Source organism: Chelmon rostratus, chromosome 18 (assembly GCF_017976325.1).
Source record: "Chelmon rostratus isolate fCheRos1 chromosome 18, fCheRos1.pri, whole genome shotgun sequence".
Classification (NCBI taxonomy): Eukaryota; Metazoa; Chordata; class Actinopteri; order Chaetodontiformes; family Chaetodontidae; genus Chelmon; species Chelmon rostratus.
The window spans coordinates 21,628,270-21,640,858 of NC_055675.1; the positions used below are offsets into that span (position 1 = coordinate 21,628,270).

Sequence of the window (12,589 nt, forward strand, 5' to 3'; positions counted from 1 at the left end):
GCGCTCATCTCGTGTTAAATGCGGTTCCTCATTGCACTGCAGTTTTATGAACTGTGAAACCCTGATCATGGTTCCAGTCTCTTGGCAGTTTTCATGCATTAGTTCAGTGTTCCTGCCCGTGAAGCTGCTGCTTCAAAACAGCATGTTGGGATTCACATTTGTTTGTGAAACCATCATCACAGCATTTTGTGTGAAGCATTGCATGCTACAGTTTCTCCTGAGTTTCACTATGTGCTTTTTAAAGGTGTACCTTAAAAAACCCCAGCAGTGTGGTGTTTGTGTTGCAGGTTAATGTTTTTCCTCTTGGTTACATATTATATTTTGTGTATTTAAAATTCAGTTTCAACAATTCTTACATGCTTTGTCCCTAATGGAACAAACACATTTTGGCCTGAAGGTGGCGCCAGAGGAAACACCAAAGCATGAAGAACAGCTGGGGCTGAACCTGCAGCTGCGACCACAATGAGACCGCGAGTCCAGGCTGTTTCTATGAACTGAGACACTGAAGAGGAAACGCTCACGAAAAAGGATCTTGTGACCACACGAGCCGTTTGATAACCAGAAGACTCGGCACAGCAAAGTAAAACACGCACAACCACCAACGATGACAGTAAACAAATTTATTTTGTTATCTGCATTTACAGCTGGAATTCTGGGAATTCAAACACGACGTCTTTGCCTGTGAGCTTCTTGTAGACACCAGAGAAAGTCTCCACCTGAAAGACAACAGGAAACACGTCAACTGTGACATCACATCATCTACCTGCATTAAACAAGGTTCAGCTGATCTGATGAACTCTAAGAAATAACAGGACTGAGGCTAAAGGTTCTCATTACAGATCATTTCTGATTTACTTTCAAAACAAATACACGACAAGTCTCCACAGTCTTCTGACTGCTCATTCTTGTCTGATAACTTCAGCCCCATTTGCTCAGGTAACACTAGTCCTGTGTGGATAGAGCTTTAGAAAATAAAAGGTACCCAATTTCTACTGTAATGAATGAAAATAACATTTTCACATTACAAAAGATAAAAGCAGCAAACTTCACTGATTACTTCAACTGGACTCAATACTTTCAGTAGTCATGTACACAGTTCTCCACACTCAGTGGCCATTTTTTTTTTAGGTACACCTGTACAATGTAGTGAAATGTAATACAACAGCCCTGCCAAAACGTCCATCTTCAGGAAGCTCCTAATGTTCAGTCCTTGTTGACACTGTCAGAAATTCAATCATATGTGTATTACTCAGGTCAAGTTAAACATGTTACACTGAACTACATTATATTGAGGTGTTTCTAATTTGTCCCCCATGTATGTAAATGGAAAGGACAAAAACACCTCTGAATATAATGCAGTCCATCACTAACTATGACCTCAATGCTGAAACTATCACCTCTGAAAGTGTCAACAGAAACTGATTAAAGGCATCATACAGGCAGACAGAACAGCTGTAGCTAAAGAACATCTGAGTGTATTTTTCTGTAGTATTAGTAAAGTGCAACAATCAGTGAACCCTCAGTTCAGCCTTCACATCATTTTGAATTCACCAGCAGTGAGATGTAGATCGTCACTGGGTGAACACGGTTTGTGCACTGCATGGTTTAGCTCCCCAGTAACGGCCCCAAAGGACTCTGGGAAGATGTAGGAATATGCAGGACGCCCGTCCTCACCGGCCAGCAGCCGGGGACAGAGCTCAGTGTTCGACGGTGTGGAACGGGACTGTACGTCTCAGCTCAGAGCTACGCTCCCATACGCCACCAGGACAGAGCCAGGAGAGCAACTCGCTGGATGTCCACGTCGGACTGAAACTGCACCTGACAGCGACTGCACAGGTGTGAGGAATAACTGCTGGTGCTGCAAGGCCTGTTTTGTTATTGTGGTTCAAGATCTGATCTCTCCTGGTTCCAACACTACCAGTAAATTTAACTGATCTGAGCTTGATCAGCAGGACCATAAAAAACCTACTAACTGAACATTTGGGGGTTTTCAGATGAAACAGGAGATTAAATGATGAAACTTTGTGTTCTAGGATATTGTGATAAATCTTTTTCCCAATTTTCTGATGTTTTCTAGACCAACTATAACTGAGACGATAAACAGCACATTATGCGATTAAGAAAATAATGGTTGCAACTCTGAACGTGTTATCTGAACATCCCAACATCTAGTCCACCTGTTCCACATGAACTTACTTTGTGTTCCACGTTGTTCTGCTGGGCCTTGTCCAGATGGACCTTGATGAGCCTGCTGCTGTCCATTTTGACTCTGATCCTCTTACCCACGATCTCGCTGGGGAACACCAGGTCCTCCAAGATGGCGTCGTGGACCGCAGTCAGAGTACGGCTGAGGGAGGAATCATGAAGCCACATTAATAATCATTCATGCAGCCGTGACACTGAGCAGAGGAGTGCGTGACCACAAAACTAGAGCAGAAACAGCTGAATCAAGATGATTCACATGAAGTTAATCTGTGAGCACTGATTAATCATTAGTCATTTATCAAGCACAAAATTCCAAACATTCTCTTGTTCCTTCTTCTAAATGTGACAGTTTGCTGCGGCAGCAAAAACAGTCAAACATTTTGGATTAATGTTATTTATAGATTCCTATTATGCTCCAAAACATACAATTGCAAAAACATGAATATCCCTTCACGGGTTTCAAACTCATGATAAAGCTTGAATGAACAGTTTGTGCACTGCATGGTTTAGCTCCCCAGTAACGGCCCCAAAGGACTCTGGGAAGATGTAGGAATATGCAGGACGCCCGTCCTCACCGGCCAGCAGCCGGGGACAGAGCTTCTTGTCCGACGGTGTGGAACGGGACTGTACGTCTCAGCTCAGAGCTACGCTCCCATACGCCACCAGGACAGAGCCAGGAGAGCAACTCGCTGGATGTCCACGTCGGATCAGAAACCAGCTTTTACTTCACGTCATCAATATCACAGCAGCAGGACCAAGACAGCACGACGCTGCAACATCAAGATTGTTCCCAATACTACAATACTTAAACTGCATCACAGACCTTCACAGGAAAACAGTTTCAACAGCGGAATTTGAAAATCAATGCAACATGGAGATTTAGTCGCTCTGCATTAAGGACGGCCACATCTCTAATAGGTCAGGTCATTTTATACAGTTAGAGCAACGTACTGTAATATAATTATCCTGTAAATTCAAATGAAAAACTGTTCAAAGTCCAGCAAATTAAATTCCTGATGAATCAAAACAGGGAACTTTATGCTGACTATTTTCTTGATCGATCAATTTATGTGAATAAAACATCACAATACAAAAAAAAATGTCCCTTCTTATTTCCCAGAGCTTCAACAGATGCATTCCAAGTGAAGGTAATTTAATTTATAAAAATATATTGTGCTTTCTTTAAATGACTTGTTCTAACTGTGCAGCATTTTAAGCCCCAAACAATAATCAGTTTACTGTCTCAATCAATTAAACTAGCAAACACTCACATTCATCAAGATCGAACCAGAGTTTTTAGAATAAAAACAACTTAAATTACGAAGTTAGTCACTTTTTCTTGAGCAACAATTGTTTTAATGAACTTGCTGTTCTATATTAATATTATCTGACTAACATCCTAAACAAACTCATGATAACTGTCGTGACATTAAACTGAGAATTTGTACTCACCTCCTGGGACGCTTCTGCTTATTCTTCGTGCGGCTTTTCCTGGTGGGTTTGGGCAGAATTCTCCTCTGAAAATCAACATCATCTCATTAAAGTCCAATCAGGATTCACAAACATTTAAAACACTTTTAAACTCATAATTCAAGAAAATAAAAATAAGTGAATGAATGTTACGACAGCATCAGTGTCAAAAACTTGCTTCTTTGTGCGCTAATAACTGCTCACACAAAATATTTCAATGGAGCATTTTGTTGCAGTTTCAAACATTATCATATAATTTTGGACCTCCATATAAGAACTCCAATATTCCTGTTGAAAAATTGTCAGATTTCAAACTATTAACTTTAAAAACCATCAATCAGATTTTAAACACCCATTTCAGTCAAGCCCTGTCATCAAATAATGTGCACTGCATGGTTTAGCTCCCCAGTAATGGCCCCAAAGGACTCTGGGAAGATGTAGGAATATGCAGGACGCCCGTCCTCACCGGCCAGCAGCCGGGGACAGAGCTTCATGTCCGACGGTGTGGAACGGGACTGTACGTCTCAGCTCAGAGCTACGCTCCCATACGCCACCAGGACAGAGCCAGGAGAGCAACTCGCTGGATGTCCACGTCGGACTGAAACAGTCGAGACACAAAAAACTCATTTGACATCAACTCCTCTGATGCTCAGTTGTGAAATCAGTTACACCTTCACTTGAAATTTCAAACCCATAAAACTCTGAAGCTCATTGAGCTTTACAACGTTTCAAATCATCAAATTCATTCGTCCTATTAGTAGCAGGCTGAGGCAGAGGACTGTTTATCTGTAAAGTTATTGGAGGTCAAATTTGATTTCTGCATCTGGTGAAACTCCATAAAATCTCACATTTTGACTGTTCAACTGGAAAATTTCAAAAACTGAAGATTCAGAAATTTAGAATCAGTAAAGTGCATCATCTTCTTAGACAAATGCACAAGGCCAAGACAGCATGACCTCCACCGCATTAGGCACAGAGACAGTTCTGATTTTCTGAAATATTCTGGTGCAACATCAACAAAACTGAATTATCCTATAATGTGAAGCTGGAGCAAAAAGCAGAGAAAGAGCTCCACTATGGATACAGCCCTCTTTCTGAAAAGCAATGGCCACTGCATCCCTCCTGCAGTCCCCACAGCACAACCTCAGGAAGGTCCTCAGCCTTCAAGTGGTCCACAAAACACATGCAGGTAGACAGGCACGACCCCCTCCCCAGAATCCATCGCCATCCTCACCTGTGCAATGAAGACCACGTGCTTTCCGCTGAACTTCTTCTCCAGCTCCCTCACCAGACGCACCTGAATCTTCTGGAAGGACTTCAGCTGAGGAACGGGAACAAAGATGATGATGGCTTTCCTGCTGCCACCAACTTCGATTTCCTAAAAACAAAAAAGCCAGACTTAATATAACTGGATGAAAACAGGCTGCACAACATCCCTCCTGACTGCAAACACAAAGCAATGCCAGTGAAGACTCATCTGCTTGACTTGTCTTCTGTGAGAAACCCACCATCATTTCAGAGTCCTAAATGTATAGTTGGTCAGTAAACAAGTGAAGCATGTTAGGTGAGGGTCTATCAGCTACTGTGGAAGGAACAAAAAGCTCATTTAACTGTTGACAATTAAGCTTATCTTAGATAATTGCAGAAAAATGTCAACATACCTAAAAAAAAAAAAAACATAAAAAAAGGCCATTTCAGTCAAGCCCTGACATCAAATAATGTGCACTGCATGGTTTAGCTCCCCAGTAATGGCCCCAAAGGACTCTGGGAAGATGTAGGAATATGCAGGACGCCCGTCCTCACCGGCCAGCAGCCGGGGACAGAGCTCAGTGTTCGACGGTGTGGAACGGGACTGTACGTCTCAGCTCAGAGCTACGCTCCCATACGCCACCAGGACAGAGCCAGGAGAGCAACTCGCTGGATGTCCACGTCGGATCAGATTTCCATTTCAGCACTTTCATTTGACACACCTTCTCAACTCAGGTTTCAAAAATTAACGTTAATAGCAGTGAATACAGCAGGTTGGGATGGTTAGCTCTTGGTGAAATCAATATCAAAAAACAAAAAATTAGGGGGAAATAAAGACTCTGGTAAGCTTCCTACCTTTGCTGCAGTGATGTTCAGCTCTCTCAGCTGAGCCTTCAGGTCAGAGTTCATCTCCAGCTCGAGCAGAGCCTGCAGGGAGACGAGCAAAAGCATTGAGATCTGTATTTGTGCATAACTCCAACACATTTACATGTACTGCAATACCATAACTGCATTGATCTGCATTTTCTGATTGGACAGATTAGGCCTAAAGTGGCTACTATTCGGTTCGTATTTCTACTCACATGCATGACCTCTACTTTTAAAAACAGCAATGAGGTCAGTCAACAAGTCTGGTGGATTTTATTTTGTCATAGACAAATTCATGCTGACATTTACAAAGACTTTCCCTCCAGCATTCAACTTCAAACCACATCTTTATGCAACACACAGAACATAACATGTTGAATTACATACTACATTTAGTGAAGACCTCATTCATGAGGGAAGAAGACTACCAGTTTTGTGGCATTCAGTGTTTGCAGGTGATGTCAGTTCAGTTTTACAGTCCATGATAATTCAAGCGTGATTTTTACAAATTTGTTGTTTTCCCAATGTACCATGAACAATCATTTTAGCATGAGCAATCACACCCTACCTACACACATGAAGCTTGACAAAACCTACAAAAAAGATGAACTGATAACAATCTGACACCTTTTCTTCTTACCTGGGAGATCCCAGATTCAAACTCGTCTGGCTTTTCGCCATTGGGCTTTACTATTTTGGCGCTGGTACTGAACATGGCCTTTGTCTCTGCGAAGAGAAATAAAAACACGTGGGTTACATATACCAGTCACTTACACGCTTGGTTGACATGAATCCTGAAGGAGCCCATGCAAGCCATTATGTGCCGCGCTCAGCTAAAGACACACCAGCTCAAAGCTAACAGGGAGCAGCAGGTTGTCCCACAAGGAGAGCCGTTATAGAAAACAGTGATGGACAAAGTATCTCACCACAAAAAACACAAACCAAAAGCTACAGAAAGACAGATTAGACTGCGAGCTCATAAAATACGAACTATAGATTGACAAGAATATGTTGGAGCTAGGCTAGATTAGAGGGAGTGCTAGCTACCTAGCTAGCGAATCTAACCAGCTGTCATTTATCTCTGCAGCAACTTTGCTGGGGAGTTTTGTTCGGCCAACAGGAATAACTAGTTTTATTTCGGATAAAACAACTCTTACATTGCCTCATGTGTTCAGTCTACTAGCTAGAGCTGCTGCTGTGGCTATCTGAACACATGCACGGCCTGCTAACTACACCATTACAAGAACCCATACACCTGAGCTTCTCTACTACGCTTTAATTCGTGATGTTAAGAAGCCATCCGCCGCTGTAAACCACATAATCTAAGGCATCACAGACTTAAGGTGCTTTACGGTGGGCAAAAATTAAAATTAAACAACATTACGGCACATTTTAGGATAGAAATATCAGTCCAGTGAAAAACAGCACGACTAACCTCTGTTAACGACGGCCAAGGAAGAGACCGGAACATCGCGAGAGTTGAATTAATCCAATGAGGGCGCACCATTTGCTATCGCGAGAGGTGTCGGAGCCACGTTGGGTGTGATAAGAACATCGCGAGATTTTTGTGAGAACACGAACGGAAGTGAAATGTGCCCTAAAGCGATGTCAACATTACTTTTCGGTGTCTTTAACAGGTCTTCGTTTGCTGCACATTGCAAACTTGAAACACACGCTTAATTCCGGGTATATAAGACTACAGGAGAGGTTGTCCTGTCATACTTATTAGCAGTTCTTTTTTGGCGTTAATGTTTCTTTTGTTTTTCAGTGCAAACAAACTAGCTAGGTAAATTAGCTAGGTATGGGCTAGTTTTGGCATCCTTTACTGTCTACGTATATTTTGCTACACAATTTTAGGGTTTCTTAGCAAAACACATTGACCAGTCAGATTTAATTATGTTTTACTGTGTTTGAGTTAACGTCGCGATGTTGGCCACCCTCGTTTTACGGCAGTTTCTTAGCAGACAGTGATGTTTAGACTGACTGGCTTTTTCAGAGTAGCACGCAGGACCGTTTGCAGTGCCGCCGACGACATGGCGAAGGGCAAGTTTTTCTACGCAGTAAAGAGAGGATTCAAACCAGGAGTGTACACATCATGGTAAGACTGTTTACGTCTTAATGGTAGCAGATCTGTTTGAAACAAAACCAAAGTCATGGATTCACTGAAGTGCATTTCCTGTAGCGACGGGAGGTACATGCCAGATCCCATCCAGATATCTGGTGTTTTAAAGCCTCCTTAACCTAAAATCACGTCAGCTGAAAAAAATCTTTTATATTATATTCTAATCACAGCAATTCAGTTTTTCGTGGTTAAGATGTCACTGTGATTGTTACGCCACAATGTCTGCACTCATCAAGAAACATCAGCATACATGTGAAAAGGATCCTGTTGAGATTTCTTGAACAAATGGTTGATCATGTGTTTTTCACTTTAATTTAGGGATCAATGTAAGAGCCAGGTGGAAAAATTTCCATCAGCTTCTTTCAAGAAATTTGCATCAGAGAAAGATGCCTGGGCTTTCGTCAGAGGAGTCGAACTATCTGCACCTCAGGATCTGAAGAAAGGTACGCTGATCCAGACCAACATGAAGTTTTTCATCTGTACGACCCCCTAAAACAGCTTCTTGAAAACGGTGTAAAAGATCAGTCCTTTAGCAGGAGCTGATCTGAGAAGCTTCTGCCATTGAAACGTTGAAGTTTTGATCCCAGCAGCAAGTTCATCTGTCAATCATATATTCAGCTTCATTGTCTGTTTTGTGCACGCCATGCACAACCATGATATGGAGCAGTTCTGGATCAGGGCTAAATACCTCCATGCAACCACTAAAATGAGATGGGCAGAAACTCTAAAATGGTATTTTAAAAAACAATAATAATTTATGTTTTTGGCTTTCAGTGACTCAGAATGTGGAGCTGGCTGTCAGTTCGCTTCCCAAAAGAGGCCCGGAGCCTCTGGAATACATCCCTATTGGTAAGAAGAGATGTTACTCACATGAGGAGACGGAATCCCATCCCAAACGGGTCAAACAGTCAGAAAGTTCATCTTCAGAAAGCACAGACGGGTTCACATACATGGGTAAGATGATTGAACGTCCGTGGACATGAGCTAAATGTGAAATGATTGATTGTGAACTGATTTTTTTTAATGCTGCTAGTTAACACATATGGTGCTCTATCAAAGTTAAAATGGAGAAAACTGGAATTTTGAGTAAAGCGAACTCCAGCAGACTCTCGAATGTCACTTCACTGTCACTCAGAGCTGTTCTCCCTCTGCCCAGGTGATGCTGTGGTTGTTTACACTGACGGTTGCTGCTCAGCCAATGGACGGCGTGGCGCCCGAGCTGGCATCGGAGTCTACTGGGGCTGCAACCACCCACTGTGAGAAGACACACACACACACACACACACACACTTACGCGTGCACACTGTTGACAGACCTCTTTTAGACTGTAACTGAAATTTTCATCTTTTCATTTATCACTTTTTTCGCTGCTTTCCTGCAGAAATGTTGCAGAGCGACTGCATGGGAGACAAACCAATCAGCGTGCAGAAATACAGGTACCTCTCATCACAAGTGCTCCAGTCTTAAAAGCCAAATTCCAACCATGATGTGTGAGTAAAAACGGAGTAAGCCCTGAATCACATTCATGATTTTGACATCAGAACTTAAGTACAGTCCAGCGCTCCTCCATTCTGACAGAGGTTTGTCCATACTAGAAAACTTTGTTGAAAAGTTGAAATGGAGACATTTTTTCCTATATTGTTGATATATTAAATAAGCTATTCAAACCAGTGTGTCTGCCGGTCCTTGTGTTGATGTTTCAGATACATGTTTTGCGTAACAAAAAACATAAAATATAAAAAAAAATATATTTCTGTCCTAAATTTTTATCTATAAATGTTTGAATTTTATGTTTTAAAGTAGATGTAGCGGTAGTTTTTATTGCCAACAGAATACAAAGCTAATCTGTTGCTTGCCTTCATACTAAACTTAAACAAAAGTACCTTTATCATGAGCTGCTGCACTCTTCTGTTTCAAGATGACCCAAACTCACTTCACACTCAACTTTCACACGCAAAGTAGGAATGCTTGTCTTAACTGTATGCATGAAACTCTGAACAAAGTCATGTGTAGATCTATTAGGTTATCAAATGTGTGAGATCTTTAAATTTAGTTCCTCTTAACATATTATCGTCACTATGAGTCTGCAAAATTTATTATCAGTACAGACTTTCATGGGTCTTTAAAGTCTTAAGTGCAGATATTTTCAATAAGGGCACAGATACAACAGTGTGTTAATGGCTGCAGCCATGTGACTAATGTCTATGTGTGTTTCTGTATGAACCAGGCAGCCTGCAAAGCGCTGGAACAAGCCAAACAGAACAACATAAAGAAGCTGGTTCTTTACACAGACAGCAAGTTTACAATCAATGGTGAGTCGCAAAAAAAATATTAAATGTAAGAAAACTGCTGACTGAAGTGTAACTGATCAAAGTCATGCTCATCTCCAACAATTGACAGATCCAGAGTTTTGCATATCAACTGAAGAGGTGTGTTTGAAGTCTGTGGTGTGTTTGCTGCAGGTGTGACCAGCTGGGTGAAGAAGTGGAAGCTGAATAATTGGAGGCTGAAATCTGGAGGTCAGGTCATCAACAAAGAAGACTTTGTGAAGCTGGACAGACTGAATGCAGAGCTGGAGGTGGTCTGGGTAAACATCAGCCTGCATCATGAGCCCCTTCACCCTGAACTTCATATAATTCATTCATTCCAGATTCACTGAAGTGTCACTGTAAAATAAATCATACATTGATTCCACATTACTTAAAATCCATGATTTGGACCATTGATTGCTCCTCAAGGAAATTGGTGAGGTTCATTACCTGCTTTGTAGCTTTTGCATTACACGACTGTCATTGGATGAATTTTCTCCACCTAAGCTCATGTTATTACAAATTTGTATACACTGGCAGAAAACTCTTATTCTTAAGTATTCTGCTTCCTGTTTCTCATATTTTCAACATAACCCGAAGATAGCCAAACCTGGAGTTTCTTTTAAATGCAGAGGTTACATCAATAAAGACATTTAAGAGCCAAAGTAAGACAACACTGTTAGATCCGCTCCTATGATGTGATCACTGACACTGGCGGAGTCGTGTGTTTTTTTTTACTGCTTTACATGAAAAAGCAACATTTTTAGACTTAATGGTTGGTGATTTGTGCCCAATGTTTCCAGTATTTTTTTTTTTTTTTTGCAGTCTAGCGCCCTCTGCTGTGAGGCAGTGACTTTGTTGACCTCCCTCTTGGAAAGGCACATTAATGTCACAGCATGTAGAAAAATGGCCACAAGGGGCGCTAGAGGCACATTACATTCTTGTCAGTTGGAAAGGTCAGATCAGAAAGAAGTTTCTCTCTCTCTCACTCCTCCTCTTCTTCCTCATCTCCCTCCAGATGCATATTCCAGGTCACGCCGGCTACAGAGGCAACGAGGAAGCCGACAGACTGTCGAGAGACGGAGCAGCAAAGCCTTTAGAGGAGCAGCATGAAGAAGGAGACGATGACGACGACTATGATTAAAGAGATCTGCAGTAGGACTCTTCATTTGGACTCTGGTTCAACAGCCTGTTGGCTGTTTTGATACAGAGGTTTGTTTTTCTCTTAGCAGCATTGATGACTCAGAGAGGCGAGTCAGTGTATTTGTTGTTTTCCTGTAAAATGTGTATTTTAATTTATGTTTCTGCTCTGAATAAAAATTTGAGTTTCTGCTTCAACCACCTGTTTTCAGTTTTGTGATGCAGCGCTCAGAAGAGTAGGGATGAGAGAGAGAGAGAAGGCAGCGAATCAGACGAAGGAATCAGAGGTGAGGGAGAGTATGGAGGATGAGCAGGAAGGGTGAATGAGAAATATGAAGGAAAGAGAGGAGGAAGGTCACAGAAGTGGGCAAGGAGGCAAGAGAGCAGTTTAGGAAGGAAAGCAGTGTGATGTGGGAGAGAGGGTAAGTATTTGCTGTCTTTGGTTTACTCGGAAGAAGTAAAGCAGCACTGATTCAGTCTAATTGTAATGGAGTTAATCGTCCAGCAGGAGGAGCTCCAGCTCATCGTTAGAGCCCAGACAAAGAAAACCCACACCAGGATTTAGGGTTTATTTAAGGATCTGTTTATATACTGATTCACACAGTTGATGCATATTGTTTCATAGACATCATTGCTTTGGGATTAAGTTTATTGCCGTGACACTCTGCTGAGACTGAAGGTGTATCAAATCCACATCCAAAATCCAGTTATTCCGTCACAAAATGAAGATCGGATACGTCTGCTCCCAGTTTGACAAGCAGTCATTGTTCCATTAAACAACGCTGACCTAAACTGATCAGGAATCAAGACTGAAAGTGGCCACATTTCATTCTGAAACATCCTCATTATGAATAACTGTTTATTGTAGAAACCACTGTTGAATCTGACAGATTGGCTCAGTTCAAAGCAGGCCTCCTATCATCTCCTACTGGGTCGAATAAAAACAGAAGCTCCCGGTGTAAACAGAGTGAACATTTCATTTTCTTTATTAGGATCCCCTTTAGCCTCATCAAACAAAGGGTTTTCTCACTGGGATCCAATCTCACACCACATTAACAGACAAAATCATATTCATTCAACACCAGCTGGCGACATACAAAACCAGACAAGCTGAAAAACCAAAACAACAACAGTGAATAAACAAAGAAATAAGCAACCAAGAGCTACAAAAATCAAGCACTTCACAGGTGAGTAATATAACATTTAGCTCATGTGTCACTGAAGAATA

General features: G+C 41.7%; 2 protein-coding genes and 4 non-coding genes across 7 annotated transcripts; 1 reads left to right on the top strand and 5 right to left on the bottom strand.

Moving 5' to 3' along the window:
- Window positions 1-605: 605 nt before the first annotated feature.
- Window positions 606-7,254, bottom strand: rps7 (ribosomal protein S7). Its single transcript, XM_041958223.1, has 7 exons — window positions 7,226-7,254; window positions 6,431-6,516; window positions 5,779-5,850; window positions 4,910-5,053; window positions 3,658-3,722; window positions 2,197-2,347; window positions 606-716 (listed from the first exon to the last, which is right to left on the bottom strand). The coding sequence occupies exons 2-7, from the start codon at window positions 6,503-6,505 to the stop codon at window positions 639-641; spliced, it is 585 nt and encodes a 194-aa protein (XP_041814157.1). The 5' UTR covers window positions 6,506-6,516; window positions 7,226-7,254; the 3' UTR covers window positions 606-638.
- LOC121622540 lies at window positions 1,588-1,805 on the bottom strand. The gene has a single exon (XR_006007729.1). It is a non-coding gene; the product is annotated as a small nucleolar RNA SNORA73 family (small nucleolar RNA).
- LOC121622539 lies at window positions 2,694-2,911 on the bottom strand. Its single transcript, XR_006007728.1, has one exon. It is a non-coding gene; the product is annotated as a small nucleolar RNA SNORA73 family (small nucleolar RNA).
- LOC121622538 lies at window positions 4,055-4,272 on the bottom strand. The gene has a single exon (XR_006007727.1). It is a non-coding gene; the product is annotated as a small nucleolar RNA SNORA73 family (small nucleolar RNA).
- Window positions 5,392-5,609, bottom strand: LOC121622542. Its single transcript, XR_006007730.1, has one exon. It is a non-coding gene; the product is annotated as a small nucleolar RNA SNORA73 family (small nucleolar RNA).
- Window positions 7,255-7,381: 127 nt separating the features above from the next.
- On the top strand, window positions 7,382-11,559 carry rnaseh1 (ribonuclease H1). Of its 2 annotated transcripts, XM_041958657.1 has the most exons (9): window positions 7,382-7,497; window positions 7,787-7,888; window positions 8,231-8,355; window positions 8,687-8,866; window positions 9,069-9,168; window positions 9,294-9,348; window positions 10,140-10,224; window positions 10,375-10,499; window positions 11,240-11,559. In XM_041958657.1, exons 2-9 carry the CDS (start codon window positions 7,824-7,826, stop codon window positions 11,363-11,365), a joined length of 861 nt encoding a protein of 286 aa, XP_041814591.1. In that variant the 5' UTR covers window positions 7,382-7,497; window positions 7,787-7,823; the 3' UTR covers window positions 11,366-11,559. The 2 variants fall into 2 exon arrangements, with proteins under 2 accessions (XP_041814591.1, XP_041814590.1); XM_041958656.1 differs by having other exon boundaries at window positions 7,382-7,888.
- Window positions 11,560-12,589: the final 1,030 nt, after the last annotated feature.

Excerpts from the sequence above, each read along its gene's own strand:
- rnaseh1 (XM_041958656.1), top strand. The coding sequence starts at position 7,761 with ATGTTTAGACTGACTGGCTTTTTCAGAGTAGCACGCAGGACCGTTTGC. Across the intron at positions 8,356-8,686 it reads ACCTCAGGATCTGAAGAAAG|TGACTCAGAATGTGGAGCTG; the intron begins GTACGCTGATCC and ends TTTGGCTTTCAG. Across the intron at positions 10,225-10,374 it reads CAGCAAGTTTACAATCAATG|GTGTGACCAGCTGGGTGAAG; the intron begins GTGAGTCGCAAA and ends TGTTTGCTGCAG.
- rps7 (XM_041958223.1), bottom strand. The coding sequence starts at position 6,505 with ATGTTCAGTACCAGCGCCAAAATAGTAAAGCCCAATGGCGAAAAGCCA. Across the intron at positions 5,851-6,430 it reads TTGAATCTGGGATCTCCCAG|GCTCTGCTCGAGCTGGAGAT; the intron begins GTAAGAAGAAAA and ends GTCTCCCTGCAG. Across the intron at positions 2,348-3,657 it reads AAGCAGAAGCGTCCCAGGAG|CCGTACTCTGACTGCGGTCC; the intron begins GTGAGTACAAAT and ends TTCCTCCCTCAG.